This window comes from Hemiscyllium ocellatum, chromosome 39, assembly GCF_020745735.1.
Source record: "Hemiscyllium ocellatum isolate sHemOce1 chromosome 39, sHemOce1.pat.X.cur, whole genome shotgun sequence".
Classification (NCBI taxonomy): domain Eukaryota; kingdom Metazoa; phylum Chordata; class Chondrichthyes; order Orectolobiformes; family Hemiscylliidae; genus Hemiscyllium; species Hemiscyllium ocellatum.
Genome location: NC_083439.1, coordinates 20912943 through 20935228, shown reverse-complemented (window position 1 = coordinate 20935228; position 22286 = coordinate 20912943). Strand labels below are relative to the sequence as shown.

At 42.1% G+C, this 22286-nt stretch overlaps 1 protein-coding gene across 2 annotated transcripts in view; it reads right to left on the bottom strand.

The window, feature by feature from the left end:
• The window catches only part of myo1ea (myosin IEa), a 153352-nt gene that overhangs the window by 62846 nt on the left and 68220 nt on the right, over nt 1-22286 (bottom strand). For both annotated transcript variants that reach the window (XM_060852773.1, XM_060852774.1), the window contains exons 7-9: nt 5980-6111; nt 4288-4422; nt 3661-3793 (exon numbers count right to left, since the gene is read on the bottom strand). In XM_060852773.1, the coding sequence (XP_060708756.1) occupies nt 3661-3793; nt 4288-4422; nt 5980-6111 (400 nt within the window). The remainder of the gene's footprint in view (nt 1-3660; nt 3794-4287; nt 4423-5979; nt 6112-22286) is intronic.

Sequence of the window (22286 nt, the reverse complement as noted above, 5' to 3'; positions counted from 1 at the left end):
TTCTGAAGAAGACATATTGGACTCAATGTTGTTGGAACTGCTAAGTCTCTATCTGTCCAAAAATCACAATCACACTGGTGCCACCTTGCCAGCGCTACAATTCTTATCTGGAGAATGTTGAGGGTCATCAACTTTTGGAAGTACCTCCCTGTATGATTAGAACAATTACTGCAATATTTTGAAGTTCCTGACTTTCAATCACAGGTGAACCTAATTACTGAGGAGTGACTAGTATTCACACACTGCTGGGTCCCAGCACTCTGCCTTTTACAGCAGCACTTCACAAACTGTTCATTAAATGAATTGTCAGAGTTCAATTTGGCCTTGATTGAAGCCACTTGGGAATTAAATGCAGTTGTATTATATTGAAAATCCAGGTGTGCAGAGAGTCTGTAATTGTACGCTGTAATAAAGAAAACATTTCATTAACAGCAAGAGAAAGAACGTGCATTTATACAGTTCATTTCATATATGACCTCAGCACATTCCAGACTATTTGGAAGCCAGTTAAGTACCTCTGAAATGTAGCCACTGCTGAAAAATATGAATGATATCAAGCAACTTCTACACTGTAAGGTCCCATAAACAGCAAGCAGATAATGACTGGTTATTCTGTCTTAGTGATGACAGTCGATGGAGAATTATTGACGATAACACTGTGGACAACTCCCCAGTTCTGTCCTGCTGCAAACCTGGACTTTGCACTCAGGTTTCTGAAGAAGGACTTGAACTTTCCATTTCAGAAATAAAGCAGAGTTCCCAGTGCATCACAGTGACACAATAAATGCACTGCAAGGTTCTGGGAACAACGTGTGATGATGCTGAACACACTGGGCACCATTTTTATCTTTCCTACTCGGTCAGATGGCTGGCCAGTTGTAGAAATGGATTCATGTTAGTTTAGATTAGATTCCCTACAGCATAGAAACAGGCCCTTTGGCCCAACAAGTCCACACTGACCCATTTCCCTCTGACTAGCATGGCCAATTCACCTGAACTGCACATCTTTGGGCTGTGGGAAGAAACCGGATCACCCAGAGGAAACTCACACAGACACAGGGAGAATATGCAAACTCCATACCAAGTCACCCAAGGCTGGAATCAAACCTGGGACCCTAGTGCTGTGAGACAGCAGTGCTAACCACTGAGCCACCATGCCGTACACCCTGTTAAAGTTAATAGGATGTAAACAGGACAGTTCCTCCAAATGGCTGACAATCAGCTGTACCACAATGTCCATGAGCATGCAGGGAGACTTGTGTTTCTGCTGTGCCAGAGCATGTGTTGCCAATGTTGTCTAGGTCATCCTGAGAGGTACGGAAATGTGAGGGGAACACCAAAATGCATTAAAACAAACACAAGTGCTGTTTAAGTAGTACATGAATTACCGTAGAATGCATTCGCCATACTTCAGGAAGCTTTGAGGAAACAAACATTCTGGGGAGGCTTGCTAACCCTTGTGGGGCTATAACTCTGAGTCAATGGTTTCAAGAGAGGTGGATGTAAACCTGAGGCACATAACCACTAAAGCAATCCTTCTTGTAGCCTTAGACAGCATTCAAAACCATCCTTCAATCTTCCTGAAATTAATCATTACTGATGCACCCAGTTTCTGGGAATCTGTCAGAAGCTCTGGGAATTCACACCATTGGAAATTCAAATAGACATTCTCGTAGATGGTGAATTCTGGTCACAGAACGGTCACGAGAAGGCTGCAGTCAATTGAACGAGCTCTGTTTCAAATTAAAATGCAGTTGGTGGGTTTTGGCAGCTGCAACAGGCACAGATGTTTGAGAACAGGATGCAGACTGCTACAGGCAGGCGCTACAATCCCAGGGTAAAATAAACCATCCATAATTAGGGAATGTTGCAAAATTGTCCAAGATGGAACAGAATACAACTATGTGCAGGATCAAGGGAAAACGGTGCACAAGAGAAAGAAACAGGAAATCAAACAATTCCTGAGGAAAGAAAGTTCAGTGCAAAAATCTGACAGTAGCCATCTGAACTTGTGTTTATTGTTACAAAGGATATATTTATTTTTAGTGCTGCATTGTGAGGTAAATGAAACAGTAAAATAAAACACTAGCCATTCCACATTTTTAGAAGGAACTCCCAATTCTAATTTTGATACAATGGTGTAAATTGTTTAAACATATTGCACTTAGGCAATGACCATGAGGTGTCAATCAGCATTTATAAAACCCATCTGATTTTCATTCCAGTGAGACAACATTTTACCTCACAGTTTAGAAACAGATTGAACAGAGATTACAAAACTTTAACAGAGAGAACTGTTTCAAATCACCGCCTGCAAAGCGCAAAGATTGATTTAGGAACCAAAAAGCCAACTAGATCCAACAAACCTGCTCGTTTTTCAATTGAAAACTTGTTCACTAGTGTACTATTGAAATCACAATCCTAATACCTGTCTTTCACTTTGTTGGATCATTCCTGACATTGCACAAGAATGTAACTCTGGTTGTAATAAATTAGCAGCTGTCTCTCATCTCTCCTCATTGGGATAATTGAAAATGACAGTCGGAAAAGATGTATAAAAAGCACTGCTGACTTGCCACCAGCCAAAGTCAAAATCTGCCCAGCACTTGGCATGGAGATGAGAACAATATTGCATCACTGTCATGGTGTGCTGAGATAGCCAATGACACGCTGAGCAATGTGTCACAGGTCAGATGCTGACTAGCACAAACATGGCAACTAAAAGTGCACAAGTAGCAGGATAAATATTTATGAACATTTGCAAGGATGTAGGTGCAACAGAGTTAAATCTGGAAAAGTTTGATGACTATGCTAATGTTTGCAGAGATTTTGCAGGATTGGGTTTTTTGGCCTTACCACTTCCATGTTGGCAGTTAACCGCACATAAGCAGTGAGACTCATCCCATGTGCCAGGCTTCTATCCCATTACCTTGAATTAACTATCAAAATAGTCTTAAATGTCCCTGTACTTTCTAGTTCAATTGTTAACTCGGTAGATACACTCCTCGTAACCCAGTGGATAAAAAGCTTTCCTCTGGTCTATAGAAAGGTCCCAGAATTGATAGTGGAAATAGTCTGCTTCTATCTATCTTTTAGATTAGATTAGATTACTTACATTGTGGAAACAGGCCCTTCGGCCCAACAAGTCCACACCAACCCGCCGAAGCACAACCCACCCATACATTTACCCCTTAGCTAACACAATGGGTAATTTAGCATGGCCAATTCATCTAACCCGCACATCTTTGTGACTGTGGGAGGAAACCAGAGGAAACCGACACAGACACAGGGAGAACATGCAAACTCCACACTATCGCCTGAGTCGGGAATTGAACCCAGGCCTCTGGCGCTGTGAGGCAGCAGTGCTAACCACTGTGCCACCGTGCCGCCCATCTTGTCCTAGCCATTCTTCTTTTCCCCATCAAAGGTTGTTCTAACTATCAACTACTCGTCAACCTGATTTGAACCAATATGTCCAGGTTTTCCTTCATACTGGCAGCATCTAGGTGAATCTGCTCTGTCTTCTCACCTTTGTTTTAATATTCTTGCTCTAGGAAGGAGCCCAAAACTGTACACAGTTCACCAGCTCTGGTCTAATACAAACGTACAATCGCATCTTGACTTGTAACATGCTGAGACTCCAAAAAACAAAGTACTTACATTCTTCACTTTCTACAGCAGCATAGTTGCCAACCTCTTTAAAACTCAGATTGCCCATGTGAAGCACGCCAGCCACAATCTGTAAAACCATCGCCTGTTCATCAGCAAAGATTCCAATCACGTTCATAGCGTGCTGGAAATGAATAATCATTTAAAATTTAGTGACGTCCAAACATACAAAACAGATTGGCTCCTGAAGTTGCTGATGAAGCTTATCTGATGAGGCATGTGATTTGGAGAATCATTGGTCTCGCAGCTGGTTTATAATTTATGTTAAATTTATTTACAGGACAGCTAGCAAGTGAATAACGCTTCTATTTTGGAAAAAAAAGACTGCATAGTATAAGTATCTTGTAGAAGGATCAAGAGATTCAACAGTTGGCTTTAACAAGCCTGGAACAGCATTACCTGCTTTGCCTAACAGACCCTTCAATAACAAAAAAGGGAAACGTTTTGCCAACAAAAGAAAGAAATCAACTCAGACAGAGCCTGATCGATATCAGTCTTCAGGCCATCAGGAAGCACGATGTAGTGCATTTAGCCATCAAGGCCATGTCCACACAGACAACTGCTTTCAATCAATAAAATGTGAGATGTTAATTCTGTGAAGCAAGAATAAAACCTCACCAATGTTTCTTGAAAATCCTTCCGATCATTAATGTCATCCACTTTGTAGGAACCAGATTGATTGAGGTAAAAATAATAGTCCAGACTAGTGATTCCCAGATTAGACTTTTGGTCTGCAGATGCACCTTCAATGAGCTGGAAGAGACATAAAATTGGTCTTATTTTTAAAGCAAGTTAAAATGTGTTAATTCTAGCTGCATGATTACAGACATGTCTGCAATTGGAATATTAACAGAACAAACTCCATTTGGAATGAAACAAATAAAATTGTTTAAATGAGATATATGGGACAAAGAGCACTTTTTCTTTTAGCATCCAGTTCCACATTTATAAATGATTATAATTAAGTAACAAAAGTAAGAGTATAGGTCCTGTCATTTAATACTATCATAGCTGATCTTGAGTTTCAACTCCAATTTCATGCCCACTCCCAATATCTCTCGAAAGACAATACAATCTGTTTGTGTAGTAGGTTCTGCTATAACACGTGTTTCTTCAGTGCAAATTGGCTTTAATGCGATTGAAGAATTTAGACTGTTATTTATAGAACACCAACTTTTCTTAATTGCATTGGTTATAACACAATTCCAGCCCTATTAGTTTAAATGGCACAGCTATTGCACAATTTTCTTACAACGCAAGATCACATGAGAGGAGAATGATTGCATTATATCAGAACCAACTGTATCAGCCGTAAATACACTCAACAATGGTGTATTCACTACCTCCAGGAATAATCATTTGAATAAAGGAGTTTCTCCTAATCTCTGCCTTAAATAATCAACCTCTTGTCTTGACTGTGCAGCCGTGTTCCAGATTTCCAACCCAGGGGAAACTAATTAAGCCCCTTCAGAATATTATATATTCCAATGAGATCACCTTCCATTCTTCTAAACTCCAGTGAGCATAACCACAAGTCATTTGACCTCTCATTATCGGAAAACCTTTACCATCCAGGAACCAATGCAGTGAACCTCTGATATGCTGTCTCCAATGCAAGCACATCTTCCTTAAATATGGAGACCAAGACTGCGTATAGCATTCTTCTAATTGTCCAATAAAGAGCAGCACATTATTTGTCTTTATAATTGCTTCCTGTACCTGCAGGCTACTTTTCTGTGTTCATTGCTGGAGTACATCCAAGGATTCTTTAACATCAAGAGTTACAAATTTCATAGGCTTACAAAAAATCTGCTTCTTTACTCATAATAACGGTGACACACTGGATAAAGTATTGAAGTGTTCAATCGGCCATGATTATATTGAATGGTGCATAGGCCTGATGGCCTAAAAAGCCCAATCCTGCCCCTATTCTTAGTTTCAAAGTGAGTAACCTCACAGTTCTTCACATTGTACTCTACCTACAGCAAGTTCAGAATTTTCAGAATGCAAAGATATATTTAATGAGCAGCAAAAGTGGATCAAGTATATTTATTTTTAAAACATTCCAGCTACATTTCTATGATGTTAATACCTATAAATGAGTGACTTTGAATCACACCATTAACTAGTTGTGGGGTCTTTAGTATTGTCAATAAGTACCCTTAAACGTAGCTAGCTGAATTCTGGCAATTTCACCCACTAATACTGTAGATATGTATGAGATGTCAGCCCCTCACCGTACCCAGAACACCCACCATTTCAGTCAAATGCTTTCGTTATTGTGAAAGAAGAAACAGCCTGACTACTAACCTGGTAGAAAATATGGAAGCTTCGTTCTCCAGGATTCCGTGTAACAACCCGGGATTTTTCCAGTAGGAAGTTGGAGATTTTTCCACCATCTGGCTCCCCACCTGGGCTAAACTGGATTTCAAAGTATTTCCCCTGCACAGATTAGTCATACTTTTAATAACAGACAAAAACCACAGGCCCAAAATAAGCAGCAGCCATGAATTACACAGCAAAAAAAACTAATGATGCATCAGAACTATAGAACTTAGTTTGGCTACTTTACATCATGGTGTGGTCACAAACAATCATCACATGTATTTTTAACCTTTCATTGGAATTGCTTAATATAGAAAGTCAAATTTAAATAGCTCACTTAAAGTTCCCTCCTTAGCTACAGGGTATAGAAATGTCTGCAAGTCTGAAGAGTGAGTAGGTTAATGAATATCACTAAGTTTAATCAGCAACAATTTTTCTGGAATGCTCCAAACTCATCATCTTAAGAATTGGTGCTTTTATTTGTTCTTAAGTTGGATCTAGCATTCAAGTTTATAGTTTACAGTTCAGACAAGTGTTTGCAAATTACAATGATTTAGCCATTCAGAAAGGAATGGAATGGAGTTACATATAGACATACACATCAGGAGCAGGAGCAGGTGCTTGAATTATCACGTCTGCTTCAATATATAGTGAGACTTTGGCTGCTCTGATAGCTCCACATTCCTGCCCACCCCTGGGAACCTTGCACCCCCTTATTTATCAGAATCTATCCAGCTTTGCCTTAAAAATATTCTGCTTCCACTGCCATTTAAGGGCAAGAATTCCAAAGACTGTTGATCTTCTAAGAGGAAAAAAACCTGATTTCAATGGACATTTCCCCTAATTTGAAACAGCAATTCTTTAATTTCAAACTCTCCTATGAAAGGAATCATCCTTTCCACACTTGCGTGATCAGGACTCCTCAACATCTAATACGTTTCAATCAGGTTATTTCTTACCGTTCTAAATTCCGAGTCCAGCCTGTCCAAAATTTCCTTGTAAGCCAACTTGCTCATTCTAGATATTAGTCTAATAAACTTATGTTGAATTGCTGACAATGCTTTTGAATTATTAGTCCTCTAGTGGTCTCCAGCATCACAGTTACCAGCTTTCAGCCAATACAGTTCACACCGTGTGAACAAAGAACAAAGAAAATTTACAGCCCCAGAGCAGGCCCTTCGGCCCTCCAAGCCTGAGCCGATCCAAATGTACTGTCTAAATCTGTCGGTCAATTCCTAAGCATCTGTATCCCTCTACTCCCCACCTACTCATGCATTTATCCAGATGCATCTTCAATTAATCTACCATGCCTGCCTTGTCCACCCCTGCTGGCAACGCGTTCCAAACGCCCACCACCCTCTGTGTGACGTACTTGCCACATGTATCCCCCTTAAACTTTCCACCTCTCACCTTGAAAGTGTGAATCCTTCACCTTGGGAAAAAGCTTGTCTCTATCCACCTTGTCTATACCCTTCATGATATTGTAAGCTTCAATCAGGCCCCCCCCCCCAATCTCCTTTTTTCTAATGAAAATAAACCTAACCTACTCAAGCTCTCTTCATAGCTAGCACCTTCCATACCAGGCAACATCCTTGTAAACCTTCTCTGCACCCTCTCCAAAGTGTCCACATCATTTTGGTAATGTGGCGACCAGAACTGTACACAGTATTCTAAATGTGGCCGAACCAATGTCTTGTACAATGTTAAGACGACTTGCTAGCTCTTATACTCAATACCCTGTCCAATGAAGGCAAGCATACTATATGCCTTCTTGACCACTCTATCCACCAGTGCAGCAACTTTCAGGGTACAATGGACCTGCATGCCCAGATCTCTCTACCCATCAACTTTTCCCAAGGCTCTTCCGTTCATTGTATAATTTGCTCTAGAATTAGTCTTGCCTAAATGCATCACCTCACATGTAATATCAAGAAACAGTTGGAGGCACTGAATACTGCAAAGGGTATTGGCCTTGACAACTCTGCTGCATTAGCACTAAGGACTTGTGTTCCAGAACGTGACACAACCATAGCCAAACTATAATACTGGCATCCACCTGACAATGTGGAATATTGCCTAAATATGCCATGTATACAAAAGCAACACAAATTCAACCTGGCCAATTACTGCCCTGTCAGTCTACTCTTAATCAGTAAAGTAATGGAAGGTGTCATCAGCAGCGTCAATAACCTGCTCAGTGATGTTCAGTTTGGGTTCCGCCAGGGTCACACAGCTCCTGATCTCTCTGCAGCCTTGGTTTAAACATGGACAAAAGAGCTGAATTCCAGAGGTGAGAGTGACAGCCCTTGACATCAAGGAACCCTAGTAAAACTGGAATCAATGGAAATCAGGGGCAAACTCTCTGTTTGCAGTTTGAGGTTGTACCTCGCACAGAGAAAGATGGTTGTGGTAATTGGAGGTCAGTCATCTCAGCTCCAGCACATCCATACAGGAGTTCTTGGGATATTGTCCTCAGCCCAACCATCTTCAGTTGCTTCATTAATGATCTTCCCACCAACCTAAGTTCAGAAGAGGGATGTTTGCCCATGATTGGACAATGTTCAATACCATTTGCGACTCCTCAGATACTGAAGCAGTTCAGGTTCAAATGCAACAAGGCCAAGACAACATTCAGTCTTGGGCTGAGAAACTAGCAAATAACACTCATGCAACGCAAATGCCAGGCAATGACCATCTCCAATATGAAACAATCTAACCACCACCCCTTGACATTCACTGAATTCCCCATTATCAACAACCTGGGGATTATCATTGACCAGAAACTCACCTGGACTAGCCATATAAGTACAGTGGCTAGAAGGACAGGTCAGAGGTTGTGTTGAGTAACGTAATTCCCGATTTCCCAAAGCCCGTCCACCCTCTACTGGGTGAACTGACACCATCCAGGACAAAACAACTTGAGTGGCACTACATCCACAAAGTCCAATCACCACTGACACTCAGCAGTAGAAGAAGTGTGTACCATCTGCAAGATGCACTGCTGAAGATCACCAAAGATCTTTAAAAAATCCCTTCCAAACTCATGGCTACTTCCATCTAAAAGGGCAAGGGCAGCAGATACATGGAAATACTACCACCTGCAAGGTCCCCTTCAACCCACCACCATCCTTACTGAGAAATATATCACAATTCCTTCACTGTTGCAGGGTCAAAATCCTGGAACTCCTTCTCTAAGGACATCACTTCACCTGAAGAAGGAGCAGCTCTCTGAAAGCTTGTGATTTTAAATAAAGCTGTTGGACTGTAACCTGGTGTCATGTGACATCTGACTAAGGTCATTATGGGTCTACCTACCAGATATGGACTGTAACAGTTCAAGAAAGCAGCTCACCACTGCCTTTCAAGGGCAGTTAGGGACAGGCAATAAATGCTGGCCAGCTAGCGACACTCATATCCCATGACTGATAATTTTGTAAGTTGAAATATTGCACACAGTACTCCAGATGTGGTCTCACCAATGCTGTATATAACTGAAGCAAAACCTCTCTACCTTTGTACTCAATTCCTCTTGCACTAAATGGTAATATTCTATAGTTTTCATTCTTATTTGACAGGTGTGTACTAACCTTTTGTACTTCATGCACTGGGACATTCAGATTCTTCTACATCTCAGAGCGCTGCAATCTCCCTCCATTTAGATAACAGGCTTCTTTTTTGTTACTCCTCCCAAAATGGTCAATTAGACATTTTCCCACATTACACTCCATTTGCCAGATCTTTGTCCACTCATTTACTCTATCTACATCCTTTTTGAACCTCTTGATATGCTCTACTCAACTTACTTTCTGACCTATCTTTGTGTCATCATCAAAATTAGCAACCATATCTTTGGTTTCTTCAGCCAATTTATGTACATAATTTGTAAATAAAATTGAGGCCCCAGAAATGAACTCTGTGGCACTTAAGACATTACATCTTGCAAACAGAAAATGATTTATTTATTCCTTTTCTCTGTCTCCTGCTCTTGCCAGTGTGATACCTCCTCATTACACTACGAACTTTTACTTTCCTCAATAATATTTGATGTGGCACTTTTATCAAATGCCTTCTTTAAATATAATTATAGTATATTCAGCAATTCCCCTTTATTCACAACAACTCCAATAAACTGGTTAAACATGATTTTCTGTTCACAGAACCATGCTTGATTCCCTTGAACTTATAAGTGCCCTGATATCACATCTTTATAATAATTTCCAACGTCTTCATTTTGATAATTATTCAGGCAACTGGCCAATAGTTTTCCTGTTGCAAGCCTCCCTCTCTTTTTGAATAAAGGAGTTACATTTGTAATTTTACAATTGATGGAACCTTCTCTCAATCTAGGGAATTTTGGAAAATTATAACCAACTATCTCACTAAGCATTTCTTTTATGAGACTCGGGTGAACTCTATCAGGACAGGTGCACAGTGCACAGCTCCAACAATTTGCTTCCTGCTACTTGCCTCCTGATTCTAATTTTCTTGACTTCCTCTTTCTCTTTCATTTCCTGATTTTCAACTATTTTGGGGATGTTACTTGTATCCCTCAGAGTGAACACTGATGCAAAACACTAGTTCAATTCATCTGCCACCTCCTTATTTTTCATTAATTCCCCAGATGCACTTTCTATAGGACCAGCATCTACTTTGTTAACACTTTTCTTTCCTAACTATCTTAAAAACTTCTACTTTCACATTTTATAATTCTAGCTAGCTTTCCCTCATACTTTAATTTTTCATCCTTTTAAACTCTTTGATCTTTACTGCTTTTTATATCCTGTCCAATCTTTTGACCTGTCATCAGTCTTGGCAAAGTTATATGCCATCTTTAAGCCTGATGCTGACTTTAACTTTTTTAGTTAATCACAGATGGTACATTCTTCCCTTAGAATTTTCTTCCTCATCAAAATACATCTGTTCTCATATGTTGAAATATTTCATTAAATGTCTGCTACTCCATCTCTATCGACCTATTCCTTAACGTAATTTGCCTGCTCTGTTTAGCTAGCTATGCTTTCATGTCCTCTTAATCACTCTTAGTTAAGTTGAAAATACTAGTCTATTCCTCAATCTATATACTGGTTAAGATCCTGCAAGATGATTGCCATATCTTTCAGACAAGATCCCATTATGTTGTCCTTCAATCTCCATTCTTCTGTGTGGTTTCTGTTGGGAAACCTGTTCAACACACACACATGCACACGCACATCCAAATAACTTATTGCCTGTTTCATTTCTCATCTCTGCCCAAACTGCACATTCCCATTTGTTCTAATACTATCATTAATAAACAGAGCCAATCTTCCACCATTTTCATAGCTCCACCTCCTCCCTAAACGACTTGCAGCTTTCAAAATTCAATCAAAGGGCACAATAGATTTTTATGGCCAATTCATCGCTTGGACAATCACAGGGAGCCCTGCTTGGGAAACACCAACTCTGAATTTCTTTCAAAAATGCCAAAAATCAAGATTTCCAGTTTGGCAATTCCTTGTCCAAAGCCCTCTATGTGAAGCTTGTTACCGATAGAACTTGATCATGGAATCAACCCTTTAGTTTACCATCAAGATTATCCAAGATTAATCACTGCCTTGTTAGACCTCCTTTTATAATAAACAAAAACACTGACAATAAACGCTAATAGCGCAATGGTAAAGCTCTTCCAATTACATACCCTAGATAATTCCAACAGCTCTCAGTGTATACTTCAAATTAAAAATGAAATATGAACATATGCACTTTACCTCTCATACCTCTTCTGCACATTCTCCTTTGTGATTCATTTTCTCATCAACTTTAATTCTTTTTAAACATGAGTTTCTGAATAATAGTTTTGATATCTTAATTTCTTAACAATGTGCTTCTTTTGTTTATTCCCTGTTTTGACTCCGGCCATTGTAAACTTTAGATTAGAAGGGGTTCCACAAAATAATTCTAAAGTTTTCCGGCTGATGAAAGTCCAAAACATTGAACTGATTGGACTATGCCACAAGCAAATCAGGAAAGCAATCAGCAAACAAATTAATCGCTGCCCCAGAAGTGGGTTGGTAGACTCATTAATACTAAAAACTTTACATCACCAACAACATACATCGCCAAAACATGACTGAATAATCCAATCAAAGTCAGAAAGTATTTGGGAAATGGGGCAATGTGACAGAGGGCTAAAGAGAAAGGGTCATTCCAAACACTAATGATCAGATGCTAGTCATATATCCTGCTTCACTTTCCTTCACTCAGAGTCATAAGCACGGAAACAGATTCTTCGGTCCAACTTATCCATGCCAACTGGGTTTCCCAAACTAAACTGGTCCCATGTGCCTGTACTTGGTCCTTATCCCTCTAAACCGTTCATATTTATATACCTGTCTAAATGTTTTTTAAGGATTGTAACTGCATCTGTCACTTCCTCTGGCTATTCATTCCACATGCAGACTACCCAGTTATAGTTAGAATTTTGACAAAGCCACTACAGATGCTAAGATGCAGTTCCATGGGAAGGGCGGAATTCTGAGGAAGAATGTAAGGCTCTTATATTTTATTAAACAAATTACAAAACAGTTTACAAAAAACATTTACAGCCGTACACAAGAGACAGCAATTTTACAAGGGAGAGAGCAGCAAAGCTAGGCCCCAAACCCTACTGTTCAACCATTTTACAGGGAGATGAGAACAAACCTCAAATCCCAGTTCCATATGACAAGACAGTGACAATGACATTTATACATTAGACAATACTGTTACAAAAGTGCATGTAAGGCTCTTATTCCTTTAGCAGTTATTCCAAGATGCATCTGTATAGCTACTATTACAACCATTCACAGAGATTGACAGACAGACTGTCAATATTCATGGATCATTTCAAAGCTGTCACTTTTGATCAGCCATGTACTGCTTCCTGGTATAAATGACAGTGTTTGAATACATCTGTGTTGTGCCGGTTCTAATTGGTATGTGGTGATACATTAATTGACTTTTGAAATATTATAGGAAAGTGTTGGAGTGTAATCCAGTGGCAAAGGGATGAACTTTACCTCCCAGGTGGAATGTTCATCTATTGGGAGCAGGTGTAGGAAGGCTTGACTGATTTTAACAGCCAGGCTCGACTTTAACATCATCTCACAACTTTCTCATTAAAAATGGCATCCTCACCTTTAAAACTAGCTTAGGGCTGCCTCCGATCACTGAAAGAAACAGTAAAAGGTGAAGCTTTAGTAAAGGCTTTTTCTGTTGCCTTGACAGAGAGCCTAAGGCAATGTAGGCCCAAGTGGGCCATCAAGTATTGCTCTCCGACTCAGGTTTCAAGCTACACTAGCATGTTGGGCCCCAAAAAGTAATTGAAACCTGACCTGTCTAACTAAACATGAGCCTTATGTTGGCATCCTTGTTTCCAAGTTAAATTTGCAGTCAGTCGACCAGAGGCAGGAAAGGGGTGAGTAAGCTTCTGCATTATTTACCATCCCAGTTAAAATTTTACCAATCATCTGTATATCAGAGAATGCTGCCTCAAATGACAGGCTTGTGCGCTATGTTTGGCCTGATTATAAAAATCAGCTGTTAGACAAGAGAAAACAAAAGTGTCAGAAATAGCATTGAAATCCTCTTTTCCTTTTACAATTGGCAAACCCAAGCTGGTCACTGACTAACCAGGTTAAAATAATGACTGCGGATGCTGGAAACCAGATTCTGGATTAGTGGTGCTGGAAGAGCACAGCAGTTCAGGCAGCATCCAAGAAGCAGTAAAATCGACATTTCGGGCAATAGCCCTTCATCAGGAATAAAGGCAGAGAGCCTGAAGTGTGGGAGAGATAAGCTAGAGAAGGGAGGGGTTGGGGAGAAAGTAGTATGGAGTACAATAGGTGAGTGGGGGAGGGGATGAAGGTGATAGGTCGGGGGCGGGGGGGGTGAAGTGGACAGGTGGAAAAGAAGGTAGGCAGGTAGGACAAGTCATGGGGACAGTGCTGAGCTGGAAGTTTGGAACTAGGGTGAGGTGGGGGAAGGGGAAATGAGGAAACTGTTGAAGTCCACATTGATGCCCTGGGGTTGAAGTGTTCCGAAGCGGAAGGTGAAGCATTCTTCCTCCAGGCGTTTGGTGGTGAGGGAGCGGTGGTGAAGGAGGCCCAGGACCTCCATGTCCTTGGCAGAGTGGAAGGGGGAGTTGAAATGTTGGGCCACGGGGCGGTGTGGTTGATTGGTGCGGGTGTCCCGGATATGCTTCCTAAAGCGCTTTGCTAGGAGGCGTCCAGTCTCCCCAATGTAGAGGAGACCGCATCGGGAGCAACGGATACAATAAATGATATTAGTGGAGGCGCAGGTAAAACTTTGGTGGATGTGGAGGCTCCTTTAGGGCCTTGGATGGAGGTGAGGGAGGAGGTGTGGGTGCAGGTTTTGCAATTCCTGCGGTGGCAGGGGAAGGTGCTAGGATGGGTGGATGGGTCGTAGGGGGGCGTGAACCTGACCAGGTAGTCACGGAGGGAACGGGCTTTGGGGAAGGCGGAAAGGGGTGAGGAGGGAAACATATCACTGGTGGTGGGGTCTTTTTGGAGGTGGTGGAAATGTCGGCAGATGATTTGGTTTATGCGAAGATTGGAAGGATGGACGTTCTGAACTTGTTATGATTGGAGGGGTGGGGTCTGATGGCGGAGGTGCGGGATGTGGACGAGACGTGTTGGAGGGCACCTTTAACCACGTGGGAAGGGAAATTGTGGTCTCTAAAGAAGGAGGCCATCTGGTGTATTCTGTGGTGGAACTGGTCCTCCTGGGAGCAGATATGGCGGAGGCGGAGGAATTGGGAATATGGGATGGCATTTTTGCAAGAGCTAGGGTGAGACGACGTGTAATCCAGGTAGCTGTGGGAGTCGGTGGGTTTGTAAAAAATGTCAGTGTCAAGTCGGTCGTCATTAATGGAGATGGAGAGGTCCAGGAAGGGGATGGAGGTGTCAGAGATGGTCCAGGTTAATTTAAGGTCAGGGTGGAATATGTTGGTGAAGTTGATGAATTGCTCCACCTCCTCGCGGGAGCACGAGGTGGCGCCAATGCAGTCATCAATGTAGCGGAGGAAGAGGTGGGGAGTGGTGCCGTTGTACTTATGGAAGATTGATTCTACGTACCAACAAAGAGACAGGCATAGCTGGGGCCCATACGTATGCCCATGGCTACCCTTTTGGTCTGGAGGAAGTGGGAGGATTCGAAGGAGAAATTGTTAAGGGTGAGGACCAGTTCGGCCAAAACGAATGAGAGTGTCAGTGGAAGGGTACTGTTGGAGACGTCGGGAGAGGGAAAAACGGAGGGCTAGGAGGCCCTAGTCATGGCGGATGGAGGTGTGGAGGGATTGGATATCCATGGTGAAGATGCGGCGTTGGAGGCCTGGGAAACGGAGGTCTTGGAGGAGGTGGAGGGCGTGGGTGGTGTCTCGAACGTATGTGGGGAGTTCCTGGGCTGGGGGGGTATAGGACAGTGTCGAGGTAGGTAGAGATGAGTTCAGTAGGGCAGGAGCATGCTGAGACAATGGGTTGGCCAGGGTGGTTAGGCTTGTGGACCTTGGGAAGGAGGTAGAACCGGGCAGTGTGGAGTTCCCGGTCTACGAGGTTGGAAGCTGTGGGTGGGAGATCACCTGAGGTGATGAGGTTCTGTATGGTCTGGGAGATGATGGTTTGGTGATGGGGGGTGGGGTCATGGTCGAGGGGGCGGTAGGAAGAGGTATCCTCGAGTTGGCGTTTGGCTTCAGCGGTGTAGAGGTCAGTGCGCCAGACTACTACTGCGCCCCCTTTATCTGCTGGCTTGATGGTGAGGTCGGGATTGGAGCAGAGGGATTGGAGGGCTGCGCGTTATGATGGTGAGAGGATGGAGTGGGGAGGGGGGTAGACAGGTTGACGCGGTTAATGTCCCGGTGGCAGTTGGAAATGAAGAGGTTGGGGCGTGGTAATAGGCCAGAACGGGGATGCAGTGTGTTGGAGGTGGGTGAAGAGGTCCTCGGAAGGTGGGTGGGAATCCTGATTGTGAAAGTAAGCTCAGAGGCGGAGGCTGCGGAAGAAGTGTTCGATGTCACGGCGTGTATTAAATTCATTGATGCGTGGACAGAGGGGGATGAAGGTGAGCCCTTTGCTGAGGACTGATCGTTCGTCCTCAGTGAGGGGAAGATCTGGAGGGATGGTGAAAACTCGGCAGGGCTGGGAGCCGGGATCTGGTGTGGGTATGGAGCTGGGAGTGGGGGGTGGAGCCGGTAACTGGAGTGGGTGTGATGGTGGGGGGAATTGGGGTAGAGTCATGAGCAGGGGTGGTGTTCCCCTCAGGGTTCTGGGGGCCGGGAATGGTGACAGTGGGATCTGTGGGGGGCGTGTCAGCAGAATGCAGGTGAGTGGTATTGGTGGGGGCTGAAGTGGTGGCAGACATGGCAGTAGGGGTGGCAGAGGTTACTGAGCGTGTGACATCATCGATGATGTGAGGGGCGGAAGTGATGTCACGTGTGATGCATGAGGAATTGTGAGGGGCGGAAGTAGTTGTGGGAGTGGCCATGATGGGTGCAGAAATGACATAATCAATCAGCGTGGTGGTGGCAGCTGCACCAGCCGCATGGCTAATGGTGTCCGAGCAGTTCCAGAGGCCGGGGGAATCTTCTGGAATGTTTGAGGAGTGCTGGTTATGGAGGTGGGTAGATAAAAGTTTGTTGTACACACAGTTTTTGATGTTTGAGATGGAGTTGAAATACTGTTTACTTACAGTTCCACTGTCTAACCAGGTCGTACCCTCTGCCTGTCTTCACCTATCCCCACTTCACCACCCTGCCTCCACCATCCTCTTTATCTGCAGTTCCCCACACCCACCCAAGTCCTGAAGAAGGGTTACACCTGAAATGTCGACTTCTCCACCTCCTGATGCTACCTGGCTTGCTGTGTTCTTCCAGCCTCATGCTAATCTACTTTGGATTCCAGCATTTGCAGTTTTCTCGTCTCAAACTCAAGCTGGATCAGACTTTGTACCTTCTTCATCCTTTATTAATTTGTACAAAGCTTTCCTTTTCTTCCTGCAATTTACTTTAAGGCAGCTAATTAAAGAAAAGTGGTTCCTTCCCTCGACCTAATTTGATATGATCAGGAGCATTCCAATGAAAGACAACCTTGAGACCAAGCAAGAAGCTCAGATGCATCTGGTCTTATACTGATTTATGTAAAATTCCTGTTGCCCAGTCTGTGCTGGGTAACAGTTGTAGCGTGTAAAGGCAAACAGAAATTTCCTTTCAGGACTAAAAAGATTATTGCAATGAGGGATCAGACTGATTTTTTTTCTTTGATTCCCTACTGTGTGCAAACAGGCCCTTCGGCCCAACAAGTCCACACCGACCCTCCGAAGAATAACCCACCCACACCATTCCCCTAACCTATATTTACCCCTGACTATGGGCAATTTAGTATGTCCAATCCACCTAACCTGCACATGGAATCATAGAGTCGTAGGGATGTACAGCATGAAACAGACTCTTTGGACCAACCCGTCCATGCCGACCAGATATCCCAGCCCAATTTAGTCCCACCTGCCAACACCCGGCCCATATCCCTCCAAGCTCTTCCTATTCATATACCCAGCCAAATGCCTTTTAAATGTTGCAATTGTACCAGCCACCACCACTGCCTCTGGCAGCTCATTCCATACACGTACCACCCTCTGCGTGAAAAAGTTGCCCCTTAGGTCCCTTTTACATCTTTCCCCTCTCACCCTAAAGCTACCCCAAAAGAGATTCCAATGGTCCAAAAATGTGAATCCTTCTTCCATACACCAGCTCCTCAACCACGCATTAATTTGCTCTTTACTCCTATTCCTGCCCTCCCTAGCTCGTAGCACTGGGAGTAATCCAGATATTACTACTCTCGAGGACCTCCTTTTTAAATTCCAGCCTAATTCTCTGTAATCATCCTTCAGAATCTCAACCTTTTCCGTTCCTATGTCATTGGTTTCAATGTGGAGAATGACCTCTTGCTGGCCCCTCTCCCCTTTGAGAACATTCTGCACCCTCTCTGAGACATCCTTGATCCTGGCACCAGGAAAGCAACACACCATTCTGCTTTTTCGCTGCTGACCACAAAATGTTTAGAATGATGAAAATGTATAGATGAAGTTGAGGTCAGCATAAATTTTATTTTCAACAGTGAGCACAGATGTTAGCAGTATAACTTATTTGGGCTAGATTAAAAATGAGAATATTTTTAAATTTCCTTTAAGGCATTGGATCAGATGTGAAACAGATTGCTGGAAAAATTAGGAAGTTGAGTTCGCTGTTGGCATTAAAAAGGCAACTTGGGAGTGGTAAAGAACTATTAATACATTGCTGGATTCACATAGGGAATGATGGGGCAGCAGATTGAGTCATCAGGAATAAAGCAAGAGCTTCGTGATCCAGCTCCGATCTGTAATCTCACCAGCTGTCTGACTCGAAACAAACTATCCTCTAAAGTGGGAAGTCATACAAGATGAAAAAGCAACTTGTGGGTCCCATCAGCATCAGCTCATATTAAGAATAGAAATGATCTCAGTGAAGAACTGCTCTCAGTTGCTCTAAATCTGGCTATAAGAATAAGTACAAAAGTGACCTGGAATAATTGTCCATCCATATGGAGAAGCAAGGACCACATACTATCAACTTGCCTCAGCATCTCCATGCCTCAGAGAAATTAGAGAAATAGGATATGGAGGAATAAATAATGAAATAACCTTCTACACTAAATGAACATTGAGATTCTTGTTCCCTATTGGAACTTTCTCAGAACTTACAAAGTGTATCATTGCTAACTTCTTCCCAAAATGTTACGTTAATTTATAACTTGTAAAAGTCAGCGTAGCATCACCTTTGGAACCTTTTGAAAACCCAAAGTTCAAAATGGTTCAGTAACTGCATTATCAACATTATGGCAAGTAAAACTTGCAAAAGTGATTATACAACCTCCAAATGATGTTTTATTACAAGCAATCTTTTTACAGGCAGACATTACATCTCTTCTTTCTGTAGAGAACCTACAATTGAGTTGATTACTTTTCTCCAAATGCACAATTTGCACTTTTTCAATCAATCTCGTATTTTAAAACATTTTCTATTCCTACATTTCATTCCATTTTTTTGGTTGTCATTTTCCTTCTTTTTACTTAGGCTTCTAATAATTAAAGGCATAGCACTGTGTAATAAAATTATAGAGGTCCTATAAGAGACTCATCAATCACCTACACACTGAAACATATTATTTTTAATTTTCTCGATTCAGTTTCTGATCTTTAAAAAGTTGGGTGAGATCTCTGATAACACCAGCAAGCCTACTATTTTCCAATTCATCGTATAGGGTTCTGAGTTGCTGAAAACATGTTTAGTATGCACCCGACCTTTGACTGTTTACTTAACATTCTTTTTTCTCTACGTTCAATCATGTAGAGAGGTCTGCTAAAAACCTCACTTAGATTTCAACTTTATCCCTTTTTAAAATATTCTGTATTTTTTTTATAGAATCCCTATAATGCAAAAAACAGGCCATTCAGCCCAACAAGTCCACACCGACCCACTGAAGAGTATCCCACCAAGACCCATTCCCCTATCCTATTACTCTACATTTCCCCTGAACATTATGGACACTTTTTAAGCATGACCAATCCACCTGATCTGCACATCTTTGGACTATGGGTGGAAACCAGAACACCCAGAGGAAACCCACATGGATCCAGGGAGAATGTGCAAACTCCACACAAACAGTCGCCTGAGGCTAGGATCGAACCCGGAGCCCTGGTGCTGTGAGGCAACAATGCTAACCACTGAGCCATCATGCTGGTGCTATCATTGTTTTGCCTGTATTCATTGTACAATAAACAGTTTATTTTAGCTAGGTATTGGAGAGCTAGCTGAAACCAAAATGCAACAAGATGCAGGTTATAACACAAAGGCTGCTGAATGCAAGAGTGTCTCTGCTCAATGCCTTTTTATTTCATTCCTAGCATAGCCTCTCAACTTGTGATGAATACAATTGCTAAACTGCAGGTTCTTTGTGCTTGCTTATCCTGTACCTTTTGTTTAATGTTTTATTTGGATGTGGGCGATGCAAGTGAGGCAACATTTCTTAACCCATCCCTGTTGCCCTAAAGGCACCAAGTGGTCAACCACAAGTGTGGAATCAGAGTTTCATACTAAATTCCGAGTTGTTAATCCAGCGTCATAACTGTTCCTACTAGTTGTGAAACCTGAATTGAATAGATCAGTAATTTGTGGGCTAATACCAGAGAAGCTAAGATGAATGTTGACAACAGTTGCATAAACCCAACTGGTTTACCAATGTTCATCAGAGAGGAACCAAACATCCCCACCTCAGACATGGATCAGATTCCAGTTCAGGGAAGACAGCACAAGATGATAATGAGACTGACACTACAGTCTGCTCTTTTCTGCACAAGGCTATTGAGAGTCACTTCTGAAAAGAGTGTAACTCAGGACTGGTAAAATTTCTTTTTTACTACAATACTTGTAAAGAATTGAGTTCGGCAGATGTTGCTGAAAGATGATTTTAAATGCTCCCTCAAAAGCAAAACAGAGAGAAAAACAAACCTAGTGTGTAATTTGAGGCAGTACTTGTTTCAACCCTTCTGATTGCTTAATATAAATGAGTAAACCGCTGTTGTACAGACATGAAATGTCCCAGTTTCGAGTTTTTGAGCTGTGCTATTCACTTGCATTAGTTGATGCAATAGTTGAGGTGACTCCACACACCCAGGCTTGTGGGAAGAAGGGGCTACTCGGGAGGAAAGCAACTCAATCCAGCTGGTAAGCACAAGCTTGGTGACTTCTCTTGCTCATCAGGTTCAAGTGCACAAGCAGTTATCCTCTCCTCACCTACCCGTGTTTGTATAGCTTATACCTTCAAACCTTCAGCAAGGGCCAGGAGGTTATTTATTCATATGAATACAAATTCTCTCAGCCATAGAAAAGATCTGCTCAGAAGACATTGCTTAGCTAACAGCTGGGAACTTTCATTTGAATAAGACTCAGCATTCGAATTGGATAATTATTAGGTACTGATGTAAACAAAGTTAGGTAGACATCCTGACAGGATTGGAGTTGTATCATTTTCATTTTATTTTGATTACCTCAAAGTTGATTTGTGCTGCATTACTTACATGTGGGATTAGCCTACTATCACAGCATTGGTAAGAAAATGCACAGAAAATAGAAACACCACCTAGAATTGATATAGCTTCAATGCTGATGGTCAAAAGCAGAGACTGTACAGTCTCAACCATTTTTTAAGTGAAAACTGTGTTGCTGGAAAAGCGCAGCAGGTCAGGCAGCATCCAAGGAGCAGGAGAATCGACATTTCGGGCATAAGCTCCTCTTCAGGAATGAGGACACCTTCCTTGGATGCTGCTCGACCTGCTGCGCTTTTCCAGCAACACATTTTTCAGCTCTAATCTCCAGCATCTGCAGTCCTCACTTTCTCCCATTTTTTAAGTGACTACAGCGTGTCACAGCATTGAGTACAGGGAGTTGGGACATCTTGGTGCAGCTTTACAAGACATTGGTGAAGCCATTTGGAGTACTGCATGCAAGTCTGGTCGCCCTACTATAGAAAGGATATTATTAAACTTGAAAGAGCACAGAAAAGATTTACTAGGATGCTACCTGGACTGGAAGGTTTGAGTTGTAAGGAGAGGTTGGATAGGCTGGGACCTCTTTCCCTGGAGTGTAGGAGACTAAGTATGATAAAGACTAAGCATAATAAAGTAGGAGACTTTATAGAGGTTTATAAAATCATAAGAGGCATAGATAAGGTAGATAGACTCCACTACCATGGGGATAAATTGAAACTAAAGAGCAGAGTTTTAAGGGGAGAGAGGAGAAATACAAAAGAGTCTGGATGGACAATATTTTCACATACAGGGTGGTGCTTGTCTGTATATGGACTGCCAAAGGTGGTGGTGGAGGCAAGTCTAATTTTGTCATTTAAGAAACATTTAGACAGGTACACGGATGGGATAAGTATAAAGGGATATCGACCAAAAGCAAACAAATGGGACTAATTTACTTGTGAAATTTACTTGGGCGGCAAGGACAAGTTGGGGCAAAGGCCCACTCCCTTGCTGTAAACTGCTATGACTCAATGTTTAATTGAAGCATAGTTAATTTTCAAACATCACATTAGTTTCCAATGCTCTTCGAGAACAAAAGAGGCAATTTTTTTTCCTATTCAGAGGAAAATATCAGAATTATAAAAATAAATAACTTATTATCAGTGCATGCTACGATTTAAAATGATGTTTTGCTTGTT